The sequence below is a fragment of the Petromyzon marinus genome, chromosome 50, assembly GCF_048934315.1.
Source record: "Petromyzon marinus isolate PM22_M1 ecotype Great Lakes invasive population chromosome 50, UKy_Petmar_22M1.pri1.0, whole genome shotgun sequence".
In the NCBI taxonomy this organism is placed as follows: domain Eukaryota; kingdom Metazoa; phylum Chordata; class Hyperoartia; order Petromyzontiformes; family Petromyzontidae; genus Petromyzon; species Petromyzon marinus.
This window is the reverse complement of record NC_133716.1, coordinates 6,154,598-6,177,367: the sequence shown is the minus strand read 5'-3', so window position 1 is coordinate 6,177,367 and position 22,770 is coordinate 6,154,598. Positions and strand designations below refer to the sequence as shown.

The 22,770-nt window shown below is 50.5% G+C and overlaps 1 protein-coding gene across 2 annotated transcripts in view; it reads left to right on the top strand.

Annotated features, from left to right (window-relative positions):
- The window catches only part of ABL1 (ABL proto-oncogene 1, non-receptor tyrosine kinase), a 90,835-nt gene that overhangs the window by 3,534 nt on the left and 64,531 nt on the right, over nt 1-22,770 (top strand). For both annotated transcript variants that reach the window (XM_032973202.2, XM_076074838.1), the window contains exon 2: nt 1,130-1,298. In XM_032973202.2, the coding sequence (XP_032829093.2) occupies nt 1,175-1,298 (124 nt within the window). In that variant the 5' untranslated portion in view covers nt 1,130-1,174. The remainder of the gene's footprint in view (nt 1-1,129; nt 1,299-22,770) is intronic.

Below are 22,770 nucleotides of genomic sequence, written 5' to 3'. Positions count from 1 at the left end.
CACTCCACACACACTCCACACTCACACACACGAACACACACACTCCACACCACACACTCCACACCACACACTCCACACCACACACTCCACACACACTCCAAACACAAACACTCCAGACACACTCCACACACACACTACACACACACACTCCACACACACACACCACACACACACACTCCACACACACATACCACACACACACTCCACACACACTCCACACACACCACACACACTCCACACACACACTCCACACACGCGAACACATACCACACACACACTACACACACACACACTCCACACACACACTCCACACACCACACACACGAACACACACACTCCACACCCCACACACACGAACACACACACATACCACACACACTACACACACCACAAACACACACCACACACACTCCACACACACCACACCACACACTACACACACCACACACACACTCCACACACACCACACCACACACACTACACACACTACACACTCCACACAAACGAACGCACACACATCACACACACACTACACACACCACACACACACTCCACACACACCACACCCCACACACTACACCACACACACACACAACACACACACACTCCACACACACACTCCACACATACACACCACACACACACTCCACACACACCACACACACAACACACACACACACACCACACACACTCCACACACACCACACACACACAACACACACACCACACACACACTCCACACACACCACACACACTACACACACCACACACACACACCACACACACACACCACACACACACACCACACACACTACACACACACACTACACACACACTACACACACACTACACACACCACACACACACACCACACACACCACACACCACACACCACACACACACCACACACACCACACACACACACCACACACACTACACACTACACACACACTACACACACATCACACACACTACACACACCACACACACACTACACACACCACACACCACACACACACTCCACACACACCACACACACACTCTACACACACACCACACACACACACACTCCACACACCCTACACACACCACACACACACTACACACGCACGTGTGGAAAACGCAACAGGCCTGCAGGTGAGGGGGGGTGTGGTGGCCCAGGTGGAGCGATTTTATGGGGCAACAGCAAACGAAATTCGGGGAGCACAACAGGTGGTCCATCCTCCCCGACAACAAGGGCGGCGTCAAGAGGGATCTCTCCCGACACGGACTGCACTGCAATGTCTTCGCCGAGCACGGTACCTCTGCCCTGCTGATGCCGCAATTACAGACTGCACCCCACACGTGCCACCCAGTGTGGGCAACTCGTGCCATCGTAGGGATTATGATGCCTCCCTCTATCCTCATCCTGCACCCGTGCTATATTATTGCCTGTCGTACGCACCCACAACCCGACCACTGTAAATCCGAGCTACGTGCGTTTTTTGTTTGTGTGTATGTACGTTGAGGTTCTTCCGCACGGTACGTAGTCAACCGTGCTCATCAGAGGTGCGGTTAGTTCGGGGGCCCGCGTCAAACCAGGCCAGTGCGGCTCCGGTTGCTTTTCCACTGCAGGAGCTGAGCCGTGCCGCTGACGTTGCGCGCGGATAATGAACAAGTCGAAGGCGCACGTGTGTAGGTGTCGCGGTGATGCTGTGTCCTCGCAGCGCACTGGCTGATGTCGCACGCAACGGACTGGTCGTAAGCACCGTCGGCTGCTGACCCTGGTTCGTCCAGTACCAGATTCGGGTGCCGCGGCAGCGAGATGTTAACTACCTCGCCCGGTATGCAGGAAGTCGTGGGGTTCGATCCCAACTCTGAAGCCTGTATATTTGGAGTTTGCATGTTTTTCCCGATGGTCACCTGGAGTTTTCTCCGAGTCCTGTAGTTTTTCCCTCCGCGTTTAGAAACATGCGTTTAAGGTATTTGGCTGCAATGAATTTCCACATGATAAGCCACTTTGTTGAGCTATCATTTGTGGCCAGGTTGCTTCAAAAAGAGCTAAATAGCTTAGTGGGCCTTTACCTGCTGAAATAAAAAAAATAGTTTAGAAATTTAATTTACATTGATACATTCTGTGAGACCAGTGTAACACGTTTGGGTCTGGCTCGGATATGCTGGTGGAAAAGGGGCGAAAAACGATGTCTTGTCCTTGCTGCACTCTGCCATATGATGATGTCTGTGCCATATAACCACCCGGAGAAAATATTCATACTCTATTTATATTTAGGAGTTACTAAAACGTGATTGCCGGATCAAAGCAATTAAACCTAACCTTTTGTTGAAAGAAGCAGAGGAAATAGTTTATCATTCCTCAAAGGTAAATATCACCATAAGGTTTTGGTGGCATTTAGATGACCCGTGTAATTTGCTCTCCACTGCACCACAAAGACTCCCCCTAACTCTAAAGGCAATCCTAATGTATCTTACTGTCAACATAAGTTACACTCTGACCTACAGCTCACTCCGTTAATGGCGAGCAGTGGACGGTGAGGGACGCTTTGGGTTACTCTCTGGTCAGACGAGTCCCATGCGACTTTAACAACAATTTCAACTCGTGTAACGTGCCCGCTATTTTCTCGCTCGCGCTCGCGGAGAGAGAGGCCGTGAGGAGAGGCAGCAGTCAGTCGGTGAACCGGTGCCAACTCCCCCCTCCTCGCCCCCTCCCCCAAGCTCTGTGGTCCTTTATGTATTAAGGTGTTTTAGGCCAATTAATGGGTGTTTACATATGGGAGGAAACCGGAGCATCGGAGAGAAACCCCACACGTGCGAGGGGGAAACACTCTATTCCCATACACACGGAGAACAGGTCCATATTTGCTCAACCACCTTCTGGCAATCACTTTAATGTGCTTTACAATTTGGACGTAAGGACTTTTTTTTCTATCTCCCAGGAAACCAACTGAGTGCCTCCGTGAATTTGCAGAGCGTCGATCGATCGATCGCTCTCGGGGAGTGGATAACGTCGACCCGATGTATTTCAACTCCGGTCACATAACATTTCATAAGTACACATCCCAGAATATATATATTTTTTTTCAAGGTGGCATCCGAAGTGAAGCTCAGAAACAAATATTTGGTTAGGTTTAAAAATGTAATGCGGTGCGTTTGTCGGATGTATTGATAAAAAAAAACGGAATTGCTGGTGAGTGATTTTTTTTTTGTAAGGAGTGGGTAAAGCGGAAACCCCTCTAAGAAAGGCTCCTTTTTCATTGTTCACAAGAATAGGCGACTGATTCGGGGGCTTTTTTGTTGTAATAATAGGGGGGGGGGAGGAGGTGGGGGGGGGGGCATGTTTAGCCTCGCAATGTGCAAACATTTAACATGTGCAGATAGGCTCGTATCCAGGGTTACGGAGATGAACACGTATTCACTCCTTGGGCTGCAGCGTACAATTGAGCTGCTGAACTGGGCTTGGGGGGGGGTGGGGGCCGGTGGCAATTTTTTTGTTCGACGAATGTTTATTTTTTTTTTAATATATATAACTCGACAGAAATTAGTTCTGAGCGGAGCGGTGGGACAGCGGTTAGCTCGCCGCGTTTTGAAACGCCAGTGACCGCCTTCGCAAATGCGCCGCGAACCAGCCACGGTGAAGCATGGTCAAACGACCCCCTCACACGACCACCGTGGCCGTGCCTTCATTCAATAGTGGATTTACAAAGGCTTGCGACTTGTGTTGGTTTATTTCTTTTACCGCAACAAGTTTGTTGTTTTGAATAACGTTGGCGGTAGCGGTGTCTCCATGTCTGACTTCCATTCTACTAAGTATTTTGAAACTTTTTTTTTTAATATAGTACTTACACAGAGAGACTGTTATATGTCCTGATATGGTGGCACTATTGACCCTTGTTATTATTATAACCACCTACCTGCCCATTTTGTTCCTCATATCCGCATACGTGTGGCAAATCACGGATTTTAGGATGAATTTTCCATCACTTTTCTTATCCGCAAATAGGCGCTAACGTTCGTGCGGATTATAGGCAGGTCGATTCGTGGCAGGATGGCGGATAATTTGCAGTGTGGTTAATAAGGAAGAGCGAGAAAATAGGCTAGAATTTAAAACGCAAGCCAAAGGCTGCGTCGAATGTACACAATGGACTTCACGAAAACAACTTTAGACTGTCTATTTTCAGACTCGTGGCAAAGCAACGATCACAGGAGAGCAAGCTACATGGTCGCGTACAATGTACTGCGTTTGCGTGCAGCGATACGGCGGAGTGATACGAAACGCATGTTCGTTTGAACTGTGTTACACCGGCTCTCAGTCGTAAATTTTCAGTCGTAAAATATGGGTTGCGCTGTTGACAGGCGGACCAGCGCTCTGAGTTGTGCTGTTGCGTTCTCTCACCACATCAGCTGATTTTACAGCTCATTTGCCACTTGCCTTAATTAAATTGAGTTGCGTTGTTGGGCGTCGATTTGTAATTCGCGGTACCGGGAAATTTCCGTGTATTTAAAATCACTCCTCTTTAATCTGTCTGGCTTTGGCACGCTCAGTGTAAAAACATAGGAGGCCGTTCCCACCGTCTAATTGAATTGTCGGTAATTAAATTTCATGCTCGCATACATCTCTGCGTGCCGCTTGTTTATATGCACTGCTTCATCAAATGTTATAATATGTCCAGTGGCACGTAATGATTAACCCACACTCCCTCACTGCAAAACCCCCCCCACTCCCCCCACTATTTAATATTGATGAGCCAGCACCATTGAGCTCTTGGGTTTTGAGTTTGAATCCAGGTTTAAATCACCTGCGATTAACCTAGTTCTCAAGCGTAGTAGTGAGCTGACGGTGAGTTGCACAGACAACAAAAAAACCCCATCATAATGAATTCGGTTTTGCACTTAACTTAATTAAAGCCTAGAAATACTGTACATCGGCCGTGTATCCCTGCAGCCTATAACAACCTGCTTTATGCAGGGTGGTGGTCACCCATCCAAGCACTATCAAGGCTCAAACATGCTTAGCCTCTTATGTCTGACGAGAGCGGGTGGGGGGAGGGGGCATTCCAGATGATTTAACCATGGATATCTCTCGAATATTAATAATTAGTGAGATTTCATAGCAATTATGAATTAAGAGTTCACCGAAGCAAAAGACCTGAGCTACCACCACCATCATCATCATTAACACTGTCTTCATAACAAAATAATACATTTTTGATTTAAAGCATTCGTGACTGCAGTAATTCATATTCTTAGCTCTTTCGGTAAAGTCACGTTGAAGGGAAACAATAAAATAATAAAGAGCTAAGAAAAATAATACATATTATGCTGACAGGCCAATGGCCTGACCGCATTGTCATTATTGCAACTGCGTTTATAAAACAGTTTGAATTCACATACCTTCTAAATGTGACTGCATCTCGAAATGCAATTCGGAAACACGAGGCATATTTATAATAGGAATGCATTGCCTTACTCGGGGAAAATATATAACACACTAACATTGCAACAGAAAAATTATGCAGGGGGGAGGGGGGGGGTGGGGGCAATGCCACCATCAGTGGAGCTGAGAAACCGGCCGGAGGTGTACACGTGTGGCTACGTCTCGTTTGGAATTCCCAGATGCCATGGTAGCGTCACTGATCGACTGCTCAAGCCGTGCGCCTAGCACCAAGGCTTTATTATATTTCGAGTGTGCACCGGTGGAGAGAGAGAGTGGAGAGTTTCTGAATTCCGCCCGCCCGACCGGTGGCAACGTTCACTCGGAGCGGTCCGTTTGTCATTTCCACGGTGGCCGGGCGCGTAGGCTAAGCTATATTTTGAGTGTGGGTCGGCAGAGAGAGAGAGAGTTGCTAAATTCCGCCCGCCCGACTGCCCTCCGTCAACTGGGTGGCAACGTTCACTTGGAGCGGTCCGTTTGTCATCTCCACGGTGGCCAGGCGCGGTAACCTCCCCTTTCATGGACGTCAGGCCGGCGTGCGTCAAGAGGAGGAGAGGGCATCGTCTTGGTTTCATCACTGCATACAGTGATCGCCATACAACATCCAGTTTAACCCCGACGTCCTCTCGGCACTTACGCTCGCACACGGACGGACGGACTGACCTGGCAATATGCAATGCCATGCAGTAGCTGGGGAAGAGGGTTCGGGGCAGGTGTTCCTGTCTGCAAACTTGTCCGCCGGGACCGTCGACAGTGTGTGCAGCTGCCCGTTAAAAAAAAAAACGTCGCTGCCCGAGACAAATATGTATGCTTTCGGCAAGACGTATTACATCTGTTGCTTATCGTGCGGCCAGCGTAGTTGGTCTTCGTGGTCTGCGATGGCCTGGGCTGTGATGCGGTTTCGTGGCATGGCACGTTAATAACAACGAGTTTGAAAATATGGGGTGCCTGTTGAAAAGTATCCTTCGTTATTTAAATAAATATTATGTACTTATATCACAGCAGTTGGAGGTAGGTTCATGACACCGTAGGCATGCACAGTTGGTGGTATGAAAGGTGCTATGGTGCGGACTTGTCTACCCCCTGAACCTCCACGTGCTGCGATGTACAATGACAGAGATTGTGAGATCAGGGCCGTCCATAGGGGTGGTTTGGGGGTCTGGGCCATATCCCACAGTGTGCCCCCCACCCCACCATGCCTTCAAACTAAACCAGAAGAATGACATCTGACACCGTGATATCGAAACGCGGGGCCAAGGGTGGTCGCCCCGATTCGCCGTGTACCCGAGGGTTACTACGCCTCTGGTTGGGATGGTCAGAGAGTCCCGGGTGTTGATCTGTCTGACGGTGAACCGGGATCAAAGCGATGTGCGTGAAGAGGTGGCCAAGAGCTGGATTGGAAATGTTTGTTTTTTTAATATTTAAATTAACAATGAAACGCAACGTTCCAGTGTGCCGATGAAGGGGGCTTCAATCGGTGTTAATATTCCCCTGCTAGGACTTAGGAACGTCGACATCGATAGAGACAATTAAACTTGAAAGGTGTGCAAATAAGCGTGCAGTGTTAACATGTTTGTAATTATGCAAGTGATGTTGAACTTCTTTCGCGCCGTACGCAGCCAACCGCACTTATCGGAGGTGCGGTGGGAAGGACAACAAGCTAAACACAAAAAGCAGTTCTCAAGAAATGAGTTCAACACGCAGAGACGGGAAGAGCAGCGCCTGGATGCGAGAACATACGCAAGTTAGAATCATCGCATTGAATGTGATGAAAAGTAAGTGGGGGGGAAAGGGGGGGGGCATGTCGCTAGAGGGGGATGATGTCTGGTGGCCGAGACCAACTACGGAATAGCAGCGGGAGGGAAATGAATACATCCGTGATGCGTTCTTTCCAGCAAGGCCTCCACACAGCAGGGAATTAATTGAGAAAGGGGCGGGGGGGGAGAGATGAAAATAATGAACTCACTAATCGAGGAAGGCGGCGTTTAATCTCGAATGCGGTGAGAGCGGGAATTTTTTCTATGTATTTTTTTCCCCCCTAAATATTTTTTGAGCTGGTCGAGCTCGTAAGCGCCGACGCTTGTGCGGCATTGCGTCGGAGGAAGAGGTCGGCTTTTAATGCCCCCGGATCGTTGGCAGGGATGGTGAAGGGGGGGGGGGGGTTGTGGGGGAGCGGGGTGGGGCCCCCCTGGAGACATCCACTTGGTCTAGACTCCAGATGAAACGCACGCTGCAGTTGAGTGAAACTGTTTGGCGGAAGCCAACATACTTTGCCTTTGACAATAGCTAAGGAGCAAATCGCATCCAGCTCACGATAAAAGCCGAAGTGATTACTTGTTTAAGGTTTGCCGCGAGATTATAATCTATGTATGCCCCGTACATGTAGCGTCTGTAGTGGAGGTGTTTTCCCACAGCTGATGGAAGCGTATTATTCTTCGGTGTATCAGCAAAGCGTTGCGGAACAAAGTATGCTTTTAATCAGGCTCAGGGTTGACAGCAGAAACACTGGCAGTTATCAAATGCAAAAATTCTGCAAATGCGTTTCAGCCGCCTGAAGGCTGTTAACAATTATCCCATTCAGTTCGTTGTCTTTTATTCAATATCGTCTAATGAACCGGTGAATGGCTGTTGTGATTGAATGGCTTCATTTTAAAAACAAACACACACACACACACACCGATAAAGAGCGGTTGAGAGACATATTGGCCTGAATCCCATTTTGCTTTTAAAGCCCCCCAGGACAATTTTCGGGACTGGGATGTAGTACGTGCTTAACAGAAAGTTGCGACATTTTTTTTTCATACCAAGACAAAAACATTTCGGACGCACAATGTCTTTTGCGAGAGAGAGAGAGACAGCTCCGAGTCCAAGCCTCCAGTGCGATGGCTCCCCGCTTCCCCCCACCCCACGCTCGTGCCATGCGTCTCTCTCCGACGGTGACTCTGGGCTTTTGTAGCGCCCCCCCCTCCCCCCGCTTGCTGTTCGGCACGATTGTCCAAGCGCCGAGCACATGGAGCGAAACGTCGGGCGTCGTCGCGCTGAACGGCGCACGCCGGCGGCTGCACAGCACAATCGCGTAAGAAACCTGCGCGGTAGCTGTTTTAGGTATTTATTTACAGATCTATCGATCTATGCGTATGACCACGCCGTGCCAACTGGAAACATTCTGCGGGTAAAATATGTGAAATATTTTTCGTGTTTCCCGGAATCGGGAGAGTCGCGACAGATGCTTAGACGGCGCGCGTCGTTAAACAGGCAGCAAGGAGTAATGCGAGCGAGGCTTCCTGTGGTCAGGTCTCAATTACCCCCTCCCCCCCTCCCCTCCGCGGGGCAGCGATGCACAGCGGCCGTCGTAAAGGTGATCAGTAACGTGGCAGAGGAAAACTGGATCCGAGAATCTCACCGGAGGGAGATCTTGAGTTGGAATTCCTCCGAGAGTGACGCCTTATCCAAAACGATTGGCGGTTGGCCCATGTCGCCGGTCGCGTGACCTTTTAATGGTGGGAGGTTAGGGGGCGGATGGAGGGCCGCGGAGGTGTTCGTACGAAAACTTAGAGAGGCGGTGGTGGGTGGTGGCGGGCGGGGTGCACGACGCAGTCGGGCGCTTTTCAACAGACTTTAAACAAATGTTAATCGTGGGACGGAATGAGCAATGGTCCAGCCTGAGTAACGATCCAGTCCGTTGTGCGTAATACGCCGGCTCTCAAATTTGTACCCAATATTTAATTATTATTTTTTACTCGGCTGCTATAGAATTTTCTAAAATGTATAAGCGAGTGCCTGGGGAAAGAAATGTTGAGCAGCCGGCCCCATGCATGCAATAACGGGTTAAAGCAAATATAATCTAGATGTATACAACTCAACATGTTCATCAGTGACACCGTGTGTGGCCCATACAAGCGGGGGGGGGGGGTAAAAAATAGGTGATGGTCCCTCTTCATAGAACGACACAGTAGGGCCATTCCATGAAACGCCACCTATTATAGAAATTTTTACTTATAAGCCTGCAGTGTTGTTGATTTGGTGTTATTGGTGCTTGTGTAGCATGTATGTATGTTGAACTTCTTTCGCACTGTACGTAGCCAACCGTGCTAATCGGTAGCACTGATAACGCGGCAGTAGCAGCATCACCGAATGATGTGTACGATGAGTATAGGTTGTCTGGATTTTGACGTTAACATTTATCAAGCTGCATTGTTTTTTTCTTGCAAAGCAAACTCTGGACCGGTTTCGACCTTCTGGGTCACATCAGCAGCGTTGAAACTCGTCGACCAAACGCTGCTGGTTCACGAGATGCTAATTGGTAAGAGGGCTCTGTGTAAAACACGGGAACCTCGTTCAACACAGTAATGAGATTTCTGGCTTGGCAGAAAAAGTAAGAATTTCGAAGGGGGGTGCAAAACCTTCGGCAAGAGGAGGTCGCGGGGTTCGATCCCGACCCTGACGCCTGTATTTCTGGAGTTTGCACGTTCTCCCCGTGGTGGCGTGGATTTTTTTTTCTCTAGGTTCTCCGGTTTTTTTCCCCTCCGCATTTAGAATCAACATCAACGTGCGTTTCGAGTGTTTGGGCTGCGATAAATCTCCGCGTGATGAAAAACATCCACTTCACTGGGCTATTATTCTTTGATGGGCCGGGTGGCTTCTGAAAAAGAGAAAAATACCTCCGTGGGCCCTTTCCTTGTAAAATAAAATAAAAAAATTGTTGGTGGTTGGGGTGAGTCGGGGGATAGCTGAAGATCCCTTCAGTCTTCCCGAGACTGCGTGGGCTGAGTTGAGTCGGACTTAAAGTGGAGCTCCTGTGTGTTCGTTGCGAAGCGCATTGTTATTGCACCAAAAACACCCACACATTTGCCTAGCGCGAGCTGCACGCACGTAGGGGGGGGGGGGGGTGAACAGAAAAGCCGCGCATAGAGAACCTCTGATTTCTTGCAACAACAGAGGAATCCTCACAAGTGTCGGCGCAGGAGAGAAAGTGGGGTTTCTCTTTCATCGCGTGCGCTGGAAACGGCCGCGGTGTAAAATAACAGAGATGCTTTATCCCTACAGAAAAAAAAACTACAGGCACACAGTTCCCTCACCACCCTCACTCCCTTCCCATTTAAATTGACGCTCAACCGTCGATTCTTTGTGATAACCTCGCATGCAATTGCAATAGACTCGTGTTTCTCTCGTCTGTTTACGTGTTAGCGCTAAGGTCACTCCCATAACTGTTTTGATTTAACACGTAGGCTTTCGCGACCAATATCATCCATAACACAGGTTTTTTTTTTTAGTTTGATCGCGTAAATATATGAATGTGTCCACCTGGTGTCGGGTGGTGTCGGGTGGTGGCGGGTTTAAGGACACATTTATATATTTACGCGATCTAACCCAAACATCCTCTATTATGGATCTGTTTTGATGTTCAACGCTTCTGTAGCGTCCTTTTGAAATTCGTGCAGTGAATCCACTTGGAGGTGATCTGCCCCGAGCTGATTTGCACTGCGGGGAATTACTTTTGTGCAATGCTTCTTGTTGTTCTGATCTTCTATTTGTTTTGCCTTTGTGGTGACCTCCGAGGGTCACTCTCGCCAATGAGACTCGTCCACCTGGTTAAACAAAGTAAACTTAACTTACCACACAGGATTATCAGCATCATCATCATCATCACTCACTCAGTCGCTCACTCATCCACTCACTCATTCACTCACTCTTGCAAATGAGACATTCGTCCACCTGGTTCAACAAAATAATAATAATACTATACATTTATATTAGCTGAAAATAACCTTAAGTAACACACGCAGCATCATCAGGATCATCACTCATTAATTCACCGACTCACTCATTCATTCACTTATTCACACTCACTCTTTACAAACGTGACTCATGCACCTGGTTCGGCAAAATAAAGCACACAAGCAAAATCACTCACTCATTCATTCATTCACTTATTCACACTCTTTACAAATATGGCTCATGCATCCGTTCGACAAAATAAACCACAAGCATCGTCAGCAACATCACTCACTCAGTCACTCATCCATCCACCCACTCAGTCACTCACTCTTGCATATGAGACGATATCCCGGTCTCTTCAGTTCTCACCTGGTTAAACAAATTACTGTTGAAACTTGAACTTCCCCATTTGTAGCCTCTTGGGCATTGCTGCGAGTGTTTTCACACAGCTTCTTATAAACAATAGAGTGCAATATATGTCTATAAATGCAGCTTGGATGTATTAACTTTCCACATTCGACCGCATCTCATGCTGACATAAACTGCAGGACAGTTTAGCTAATAATAATATTTTACATTTATAAGGTGCAATTTTATCCGCAGAATCCCAGTGCGCTGTCACACCCCTCCTGTGTTGATGCCTTTTTAACTGAGGTGTGAACACCACGCACATCCACGGCTGGACAAAGGTGTCCCCATGCCGTATTGGTCATGAGGATTGTTTGTTGACCATACTTCACCATGCCGGTCAGTCCGAGTTTCTGAACGGGACGCTCAGGATCGGTTCGTATATCACTTCGCCGTTACCGGGAATTGAACTCGGGTCACTGAGCCGTGCGCGACACGCTGCGCAATAATAGTATTTGGTATGCTGTTCTGCACACGTTATATTGCACCCCAGTCCTGTACATTGAGATGGCCATGGTGCTGCACGCCTGCGAGCCAGAGTTTTGGAAACAAGGTTTGGTGGATCACGTTAAAAAAAATGTGGAACTTCCAAAACCACTGGGCCGAGGTGGCCATGGGTTTCTATGTGAGTGTGTGGGTCGTTCTGTCGTTCTATGGGCCCCATGTAAGTCTATGGGTTTCTATGTGAGTCTGTGGGTTGTTCTGTCGTTCTATGGGCCCCATGTAAGTCTATGGGTTTCTATGTGAGTCTGTGGGTCGTTCTGTCGTTCTATGGGCCCCATGTAAGTCTATGGGTTTCTATGTGAGTCTGTGGGTCGTTCTGTCGTTCTATGGGCCCCATGTAAGTCTATGGGTTTCTATGTGAGTCTGTGGGTCGTTCTGTCGTTCTATGGGCCCCATGTAAGTCTATGGGTTTCTATGTGAGTCTGTGGGTCGTTCTGTCGTTCTATGGTCCCCATGTAATTATATGGGTTTCTATGTGAGTCTGTGGGTCGTTCTGTCGTTCTATGGGCCCCATGTAAGTCTATGGGTTTCTATGTGAGTCTGTGGGTCGTTCTGTCGTTCTATGGGCCCCATGTAAGTCTATGGGTTTCTATGTGAGTCTGTGGGTCGTTCTGTCGTTCTATGGTCCCCATGTAATTATATGGGTTTCTATGTGAGTCTGTGGGTCGTTCTGTCGTTCTATGGGCCCCATGTAAGTCTATGGGTTTCTATGTGAGTCTGTGGGTCGTTCTGTCGTTCTATGGGCCCCATGTAAGTCTATGGGTTTCTACGTGAGCCTGTGGGTCTCTATTAGATTGAAAACTAATTTATTTAGAACTTATTTTTGGGTTTAGTTTGTTGTCCTTCCCCCGCACTTCCGATTAGTGCGGTTGGCTACGTATACTGCGAAAGAAGTTCAACATGTACATACATAATCCAATGCATATATATGTGAATCTGTGTGTCTCAGCGGCATAGCATTCATTGACTAAGACTCCGGTGCAAGGGATGAAATGGGGGGCCCTTCTGTGTCCAACTATTTCTCTCCACCGCACCTCGGTCCCTGTGGCCCATGTGCCCCCCCCCCCCAAATGCAGTTGCACCACCTGCACACTCGGCCATCGACACCGCCACCGATCCCCCCCTGATCCTCTCCGCCTAAAAAATAATTCACCGGTTCCAGTCGTTCATCCCGGCTCGCACGCACATACGCACACGTGTGCGTGAGCCTGACATTCCATGTGGCACGGGGGGGGGGGGAGGGGGGGCCTGGGTGTGGGAGAGCGTGGAGGAGAGCGTGGAATTCGACGCGCGTGGCACCGTGTGGCACATCGCGATGGGGCGGCGTCACTCGCGTCCTCGCCGCTGCCCCCCCACCACCGGAGCGACACCCGGCCCGCAGCTGTGATCTGGCCGCGTAATCTTTTCCATCTCGCGGGGCCGGACAACGTGAAGAGGGTCCCCCCCACCCCCCCCCTAACCCCGCATCGACAAATCGGCATTTACCTTTGACAAGGGCGACTTGTCAACGTGCGACCGGCACTGCGCCCGGGGTAACGGGCGCCCGTGAAGGACAGGTGGAGGGGTGTCGTGGACTCGGACACGGCCCTCGACGTGGCTCCACTCGGGACTCAGATATTGGGAAACTGTAGAAGTTTTTGTTATTATTATATTTCAATAGGAGCCCTGGTAAACAGAGCACAAACTGCGACGTAGGGATGGGGTACAGAAACTCCGCGGACATATGTCCCAAACGCAGTGCACCTGAGTTTAGAGAAGGTGGGAGGGGGGTGGGGAAATTGTAGAAGTTGAAGTTTATTTGTTTCACGGATGGCCCTGTGTAGCCAGGGAGATTCGTGGCGCTGCGTGAGCACGCCAGCAACGGCAAAAACAGGAACGCCGATATTGCGGAGAACGAGCGAGTGCAGGGTCCTTGAAGAACATCGCGCGGCTTACAAACGAGGCGCTCGGCAGCCGGAAACGAAATGCACGGGTAGTCACAAACGGTGCAAACGTAGTGTGGTGAAAGAGTTAGGCGCAGGTACGTACAAGCAAGCTCTCTACTGCGGAAGGACTGCTAAGAGCGAGCTGTGTTTTTTTCCGGGCTGTACCCACGTCTTCCTTTGGCACGGCGTCCGACGCGTCGCTCCCACGTGCCGGAAGCGTCTTTCTCAAACTCGACACGTAATGGCGTTCGCGACCAACGTGCTTCATTGGTGATGCAATGTACGCGTCGAACTTCGTTCGCGACCGCACGTGGGCCAACCGTGCCACTCGGGGGTGCGGGGGAAGTACAACGAACTAAGGGCACGCAAAAAGTAGTCTCGGTTGTGATGATTGTTCTTCCACTTAACGGTGAGCCGGGAGCTTCTTTGATTCTGGAAGTTCTGCGTCCCTCTGGCGAGTTGGGGGGGGGGGGTTGACGCCGGCCGGATCGGACGTCACTCGCCACTGAGACATTCGTCGTGGCCAGGATTCTAACTCGGATCGCGCGGGTTCCTAACACTTCATTGTAAATACGAATATTTATTAACAGAGACTTTGAACGCACGCCGAAGAACCGTCCGCCGGGAGGGCTGCAGCGGTGAAATGAGCTCGAGTGCAGCAGGTGCCGGGTGGATTATTGCACCGCGGGGGATCGTGAGAGGAGACAGAGGCTTGGGGACGCCTGCATCCAGCAGTGGAATGACCATGGCTGCTGATGACGATGTTGAAAGGTAGTGATTCATTACAACAAAGATCCACAGTATAGCTATTAACAGACTGTAGGGGCAAGTGCTGTTGGTGAGCACCTACCCAAGCTGACACAGCGCACGAGGGGGTGGGTGTATTTCACTAAACAAAGAGAAATATAAAGATCCCCTGTATAGCCTTAACAGGCTGTAGGGGCAAGTGCTGTTAGCGAGCACCTATAAAGGCCGGCACGGGACATGAGGAGGTGGGTGGTCAGCACCACGCCCGGCCGCCTTTGTCTCACTAGTGGCGATATTTTTACGCACCGCACCAGGTACTCATTTGAGGCTGAGTCGACTTGGGGGAGGCCCGGGATCGGTTCAGATAATCGTCACTGATGTTGGCCGTGAGCGGGAATCGAACTCGGGTTGCCAGGTTTCGTAGCGCAGCGTGGCACTAACCGCTACATCACTGCTCCCCCCCCCACCCACACGCACGCACGTTCAAGCATCACATCGGTGGCGTTTATATTTATCCCGGCAAAAAAATTATAGCGGCGAGCACTTTGCGTTTACAGGCCCCGGCAAGGGTCGTGGGGGGCGGGTGGGGGGGGGGGGAGCGGGTGGATGAGGGGGGGGAGCGGTTCCGTTAGTAAAATGGATCGGAATGTTACCAAAACGAAAGCGATTGCAACGCTTTGATGGCCCTCGTGACGCACGACGCCGCGTCCACATCGGGGAAACCCGGGGGAGGGGGAGGGGGGGGTAGAGGAGGGTGGCACCAGCGCGCTGCCTGGCATCGGGAGAGGAGTTTTGGGAAATCTTCCGTGCCACGTGTGTCGCCGCGCCCGGGCGAGAACGTTTTGGCACCGTCGCTCCGGCTGTTGTGGCCCGTGCGTCGGCGTTTCACATGACGCGGGGGTTGATGCAAGGTTGTTGTTGTTGGGTTTTTTTTTACCACAGCCGGTTACGTTTTTTTTTATTTGCTGCACCTTGCAAGACGAGAGCCCGAAACGTCGGAAGCCCACCGTTTCGGGCACGTGCTCGCGTGAGCAGATGCTGCTGGTCGACAGCAGCATTTTAACGACAGGCCCATCGTGCCGATGGACGAAATAAATATTAAAATGTTTACGTGACAAGACAAACATTTTGACTATTATTATCAGCATGAATAATACCCAAAACAGCATTTATATATATAGATAGTATGCGTCGTAATACTTTCACTGTTCCAGCCATACACCTCAAGTTGTTGATGTCACCTATGTTTTGCAATTACAATGCGCCCCCCACCCCCGTCCACGTCGATTCGATGGCAATGCTGTTGGCGGGCCCTCCCTTCAGCAGTCGTCCTTAAGGTGCATTTAGCTGCCGAGATGCACGCGGACAACGACGACAACAACAACAACAACAACGTAGAATTTTTTCGCCACCGCCTCTGGCTAATTTTTACTTATCCACAGGAAAGACGTGCGTTGGCGATTCGGATTTTATCGAGCGCATTCAGGAAGAGGGACACTTGTCCGTCATTATACGTGGGACGATGCAATAAATTCGTCACTTCTGGGCCGCTCCTCTTTGACTCGTGGAAATAAAAAAATGTGATAATAATAAAATACATTCGCGGATAATGTCATTTTTTTTTTTGGTGTGACGATCGATTCGGTTGGGGTCGCCGCGCTGAACAGCAGTCATGGGTAACAGGGCGTCGGATACGAGTCTCTTCCGTGTATTTGCGCAATATCCCAACGCACCGATGCACGCGCAATTGACGAACACGAACAGACAGGAATGGTGTTGCCGTTTGAGTGGACGTACTATAATCGTTTCAGGCAGTGGCGCGTCCTCATAGCACATGGACATTTTTCCTAAAATTAGACAACATTCACGTGGCATATAACAATGGCCACTTAAATGTACACGTTGAGATCGGGAACAGCACACAACCCCCGTGAGAACCACGTATCCTTTGCGTTTGCTATGATATGCACAAGGGCTGTTGCCCGAAACGTCGCCTGTTATATATCTTGAATTTTTTTAAGGCCGTGGTGTAACTGACGATTTTGTGTGACAGGTCCCACCGTGTGTGTGTGTGTGTGTGCGTGCTGCGCTAAAAACCCGAGTTCGATTCCCCGCTCATGGCCAACACCAGTGACGATTATTAGAACCGGTCCTGGCCCTCCTCCCCTAGGTCGACTCAGCCTGAAATGAGTTCCTGGTTGCGGTGTGTAAACATCGGCACTACGGAGACAAAGGCGGCCGGGCGTGATGCTGGCCACCCACCCGCTCGTGCGCCGTGCCGGCCTTCGTGCTCGCTAACAGCACTTGCCCCAACAGTCCGTTAGGGCTACACGGGGGATCTTTGCCTTTGTGTGCGTATGCGCGCGCATTCTCTAGGCGTGTAAGAGCGAGCGCGTGAAGCGTACGCGTCCGGAACGCAGGCAAAGCGCTCCCCCCCCGCTCACGTGACGCATTCTGCGGCCGCGCTGCTTTTTTTTTTACTACGGCGGCATCGTTAGGATGCACTTACGCTGATTTCAGCGCGTTCACTCGGAGCTTTTTGCGCCCGGGCTGCGCCGTCCATTATTCATCGGGAGGAGACGCGGCGGCGGCGGCGGCGGCGGCGCGAGCAGAACATCCGTCTCCCTTTCCGAAAGCAACCTCGCATCGACTCCGCTAAATGCGGGCGCGGCGAGCGTTTTTAGCGGAATCCTGACGACGCGCCCTCCTGTCGCAACGTGCGTGGCCGGCGGCATTGGGGCGTTTGCCCTGAGCATCGAGCGGAAGCCGGGGGGTGAAGGACCTATGGCCCATAAGCCAGACGCTGCCCATGACTTCCTCTCCCCCGAGCTGCACGGGGCACGAAGCGTTTCGCAAGGTCCTCCGCTGCGCGAAGGGCTTCGTGTGTACGTGCACGCGTTGAACTTCTTTCGCGCCGTACCTGGCCAACCGTGCTCATCGGAGGTGCGGGGGAAGGACAACAAAGTGAACACAAAAAGCAGTTTTGTGTCAACTTTTGTGTCAACTTCAAACAGCACCCGAAATATTCTGTGGAGATTAGACCCCTCTGGGGTTTTTTTGTCAAACAAAAATCAAGGATGTTGTTGACATATTTCCACGGGATAACGTTCAAATGTGACTGCCAAAGGAATGGCGCGCATCCGAGAGGACCTCAGAACCGAGGGAAGGAGATGGAGCGATAACATCTGGTCAGGTGCAGGTGCTAGGCGGATTGCTGCATCGCAGGATTGTGGGAAGTGGCAGCGACGGGGGGCTTGGGGAGGCCTTGATGCAGCAGTGGCAGTATGTACGTCCGTATGTTGAACTTTTTTCGCACGGTACATAGCCAACCTGGCCATCCATGCTAATTGGAGGTGCGGGGGGAAGGACAACAAACTGAACACAAAAAGCAGTTCCTAAGAAAATTATTTTCAATCTAGATGATTTAAAAGTGCATAGCTGCGGTGGCTTTCTAACATCGGAAGGAAGAGCGTTACAGACCGCCGCGGTAATAGCGCCTTTCATCCAGCAGTGGATTACCCATGTCCGACGATGATGCTGATGAGCTGTCGGGCATAATGCACTGCCGCTCTAAGTTTAGATTTTGCGTTGCCAGTGGCGTAGACATGGCCAATGGGGAGGTGGCATTTTACCCCCGGCTCCCCCAAGACAGCTGTTTTTCAACTGGCAAATAGGGGTCAGGAAATCGGACACCGGTCAGCCTGAACTTCGTGTCAGTTAAGTTAAACAAGTACTGTGTGTGTGTACGTGGTGAGTGATTGTGCTTAGCACCCTTTTGGTACCGGTCTGACCCAACCTCACGCCGACTCGTTTGACGGAGTCCCGTAGTTTATACAGAGTGCTCTTGCCAACAACGTGTGGGTAATTGACAGCACGGTTTATGCTGGGAAGCGTTGGATCCAAACCGTGGGGGCAGCAGAGTAGAATGAGCGACCTCCCACTGAGCGAAGGTTGGACTGGGGGCTTTGACGAAGAGCATTGGTTGCTGGGGTGGAGAGCGCGTGGAGGGGAGTAGAGCGAGATGAGAGGGGAGAGGTAACGGAGCGTGTGGAGGGGAGTAGAGCGAGATGAGACATAGGCAGGAGCAAGTCCATGTAAATGTATGCCACGACCATAAATTGAACTTAGGTTACTGGATTCATTGCGCAGTGCACGCACGGACAACTGCAAGTAACACACCCATTCAGACGTACACGCACACACACGTGTGCGCGTGCATCTTTTACCCCTACTAGTTCAGTATAAAACAACCTTGCTGTCAATTACGGCATTACGGTCTAACAGATAAGAGCCACGCTGTGCAGATAAGAGGCACGAGGCGACTGTGTAAATGGGGCTCCCGTGATGAATGGGAGCGCAGGGAACTTGAGAAATTCTTTCTCTCGCATTTGACCTCGCCTTAGTGCTTCACAAATAGCGCTTTCTCCTCTGAGCTGCGGCGGCGGCGGCGGCGGCGGCAGCAGCAGCAGGAGGAGCGGCAACAGCACACACTGCCTCTGTTTTTTGTTCAGACCTCCCGTTTTAATGTTGATTAGAATCAGCCCGGAGAGAGAGAGAGACGGGAGAGCGAGCGCGCTCGGAAGGCTTCGTGACTTCGATGGTCGCCTCGTTGTTATGATTTTTATTTAAAAGAGCCCTGCAACCCACCGGCCGGACGCTCCGTCCAGCGCTGATGCCGCACTCTAGAATTTAAGTGCGGAGTTTTTATTCCCGGTCGCCCGTTCGCTGTTCCGCTGCCCCCTCCCCACGTCGCACCTCGCCCCCATCTCTACGGCCTAAACTGGCTCTTGGGTTCCCGTTCCTCGGACGCCTAATGAATGGGAAGTGTTTTTTTTAAATCATGTTTTGAATGTTTCGCGCTTTTCGAGTGTGTATTGTTCGTCCAATCCGTCTTTCATCGGTGTTGGTGTAGTCCCTCTGCCAGATTCTGAAGAATTCTCTCTTTCTTAAAATAATTATTCCACGCCTCCTCAATGTCATTTTGCGCACGTTATAATTTACGAATGAATGGATGGATTCATACACATCATACGTGTATAAACACATTCATATATCGAGGACTGCAGAGCTTGGGCAATTGTTGATGCCGGCCGACCGGCCGTTTAACCTTCCAGCTCATCTGTGGCTCCTGAGCGATCGTGAAATGCAATTTGTGTGAACGACGATGCTGGATAAAACGAAATGTTATTATTCCGATAGCTCAAATCTGCCTTCAAAAGAAGGGGCGTTGGTCCTCATGGGCTTTGAATCAGTCACAACTCAAATCGATCTATCCACTTGATAAACTAAAGGGCCACTGGCGATGAAAAGCTTCCTAAAAATATATCGCCACGCCACGTCCATGCGAGAGCCTCGTTAGTCTCTCCTCCTCGGATGAAGACGTCTCCTCTGCAACTGTCTTCTGCTCAGCCCACGAGTCTCTCTTGTCAACGCCGCTGGCGTGACGCGACGTAGACGCCGGTCTCGTTGGCCCGAGCAAAGCAAGGGGGGGGGGGAGGCGGCGTCTCTCGTTCATTGGCAGATCCGCCGAAGGTGTAGCGAACAAACGCTGCGATGATGGTGCCGCCGCTGCTGCTGCTGTGAAAAATACCACAGCGGGCAAAGCGCGAGTGCAGTTTGTGAGGTTTCATCTGAACAGACGCGACACGTAACCGCGTAATGTGAATAGGGCACGCGACGATGTTGCCGCCAACCAAAGCGGTTCGATGAATTGCCACTGCGCGAGGTTGCGTTTCGCTTCGTTTTCACCGACTCGTTTGCGTTGCTCCTCGTTCGTTCCGTCTGTCGGATTCTCACGATTTTGTTGGCTCTATTTGCCGTAACGTAACGTTGCCAAAAACAGAACTGCGCGTTTAAATTTGCACCAAGTTAAGAGTGATCGATTTCTAACCATGCACAATCCCATGCCTGTATCGTGAAAAAAACGTAAACTAGAAATGTTTTTATTACATTTTGTCGGTTTTTTTTGGGTCAAATTGCACACACACACACACAGAGAGCAAGTCACATAAAATGTGACATTTCACTTAAATGTGGATAAATCCAGCTCTGAGACTTAAACGTTTTGGTTTAATCGACTTGTCCAGTGCATGCAAATGGCAGTGTGCACAGCATACGTTTAAAGAGTAATATTGAATTGACTTGGGACGTAGTTCTGCGATTTCATCTTTCCGGGCCATTCTCTGACACATCGTGCTGCACCGCCAATGGGAATTTGTCCACGACACGTTGCTGATTTCACAATTTAAATATCATAAACATCATGACACATGATCTATTCACTACCGGATGAAGGCTTCTCCACGCCGTCACGATCTCCCGTGGTGTCACAATGCCACAGGTCATCCGTCTCGTGCCTGCACGTCAGCTCATCTCATCACCACTCCATATCCGGTGGTGGATATTCGCTGCTTCATCGTTAGTCCACTGGCCCATCAACCCTTCGATGGATGTTTTCTATTTTTATTTTACCAGGTGAAACCCACTGAGTTGTGTAGATCTTTTTCAGAAGCGATCTGGCGACAAATGATAGCTCGAGGAAGTTGACTTCTCAGGTGCAAATGTATAGCAGCCAAAATACTCTTAAACGCATGTTTCTAAATGTGGTGGGAAAAACCAGAGGACCCGGAGAAAAATCCACGTGACCGCAGGGAGAGAGACACCGCAAACTCCACATATACAGGTGCCAGGGTCAGGATATAACCCACCACCTCCTGTATATCCGGCGAGTTAGTTAACATCTTGTCAACCCCATTTTCCCTTCATAACAGTTTAAAGCAAAGAGAGAAAAAAAATATTAAATATAATTAGGATGGGGGGAGGGGGGGGTGTTAACAATATATTGTAAAATTATTATATCGCAATTGACTGTGCATCATTACTTGCGAAATGTAATGGAATCAGAGAGGGCTCGGTTTAAGAAAACTACATAAAAAATAAAAATCATTGCTGAAAGGGTTTGGGGCTACTGATTGCCTGTGGCGCCACTTCACGCCGCAGCGACAGCCACAGTGAGAGGCAATCTGGAGTAGTTGTTGTTGTTGCGAGCGCGCGCTAAAGAGCGCGTGGGACGCTAGGACACGGTTCACGGTCGTGTGACGGGCGCGCGGCGGCGGCGGCGGCGCTCAGCGACATCGGATTTCTCTGCCCTGTTCGGCAGCCGCTTGGCCCTTCCCCGATGGTCGCCAGCTTAGGAACCAGCGGCCGTAGGATTCCCGCGAGCGACGGGGCCGCCGGTTGAAAATAACACGAGCCGCACCCGATGTCCTGCTGCCATGTGTCTCGTGGCTGCCTGGCTAACTGCGTAACGCGTGAAGTGCAAGCACACAAACGTGTGGTTCAGAACATGCTCAGGGACGGGTGGACGTCATCTTGACACGCGGAGCAAGCTGGGATTCGGCGGCGTAGCGCGGTCGGCATGGGCCCTGGTGGGTCTTGGTGCAGTCGCACGGCAAACGGCCACGCCTCTGCCGGGATTGCTGCTCCGCCGTTGGTGACATTGCGCTTGCCTCCGATAAGCACGGTCGGCTGCGTACGGTGCGAAACAAGTCCAACGTGCACGTGTACAGGGATAGGGGCCACTGTTCGCCACTAAGCGGCGGTGACGTCCACAAAGCGCCCGTGCCAGGCGAGGTGCACTTCGAGGTCACGTGAAGTGTCGAGGGGTCACCGACAGGTCAGATATATAGACACACGCACAAACCCATTCATGGCCATGGATCCACACAGGCAGCAAAAGGCTAATATCCCCGTACAGCCTGCATAGGTCGTTGGGGCAAATGCTGTTAACGAGCATCTACGAAGGCCAGCACGGCGCACAAGAGGATGGTGGGGCCACTACCTCGCCACCTTTGTCTCCCGGTGCTGATGCATAAACACCGTAGTAGGCACTTATTTGTGGTTAGACATGCACTTAGACAACCGGAGACTCTCATGTTCATGCAAGGACAAAGATCTCCCGTATAGCATAATCAGACTGTTGAGGCAAGAGCCGTTAGCGAGCGCCTGTGATGTCCGGACCGGTGTGCACATGCTGGTGGT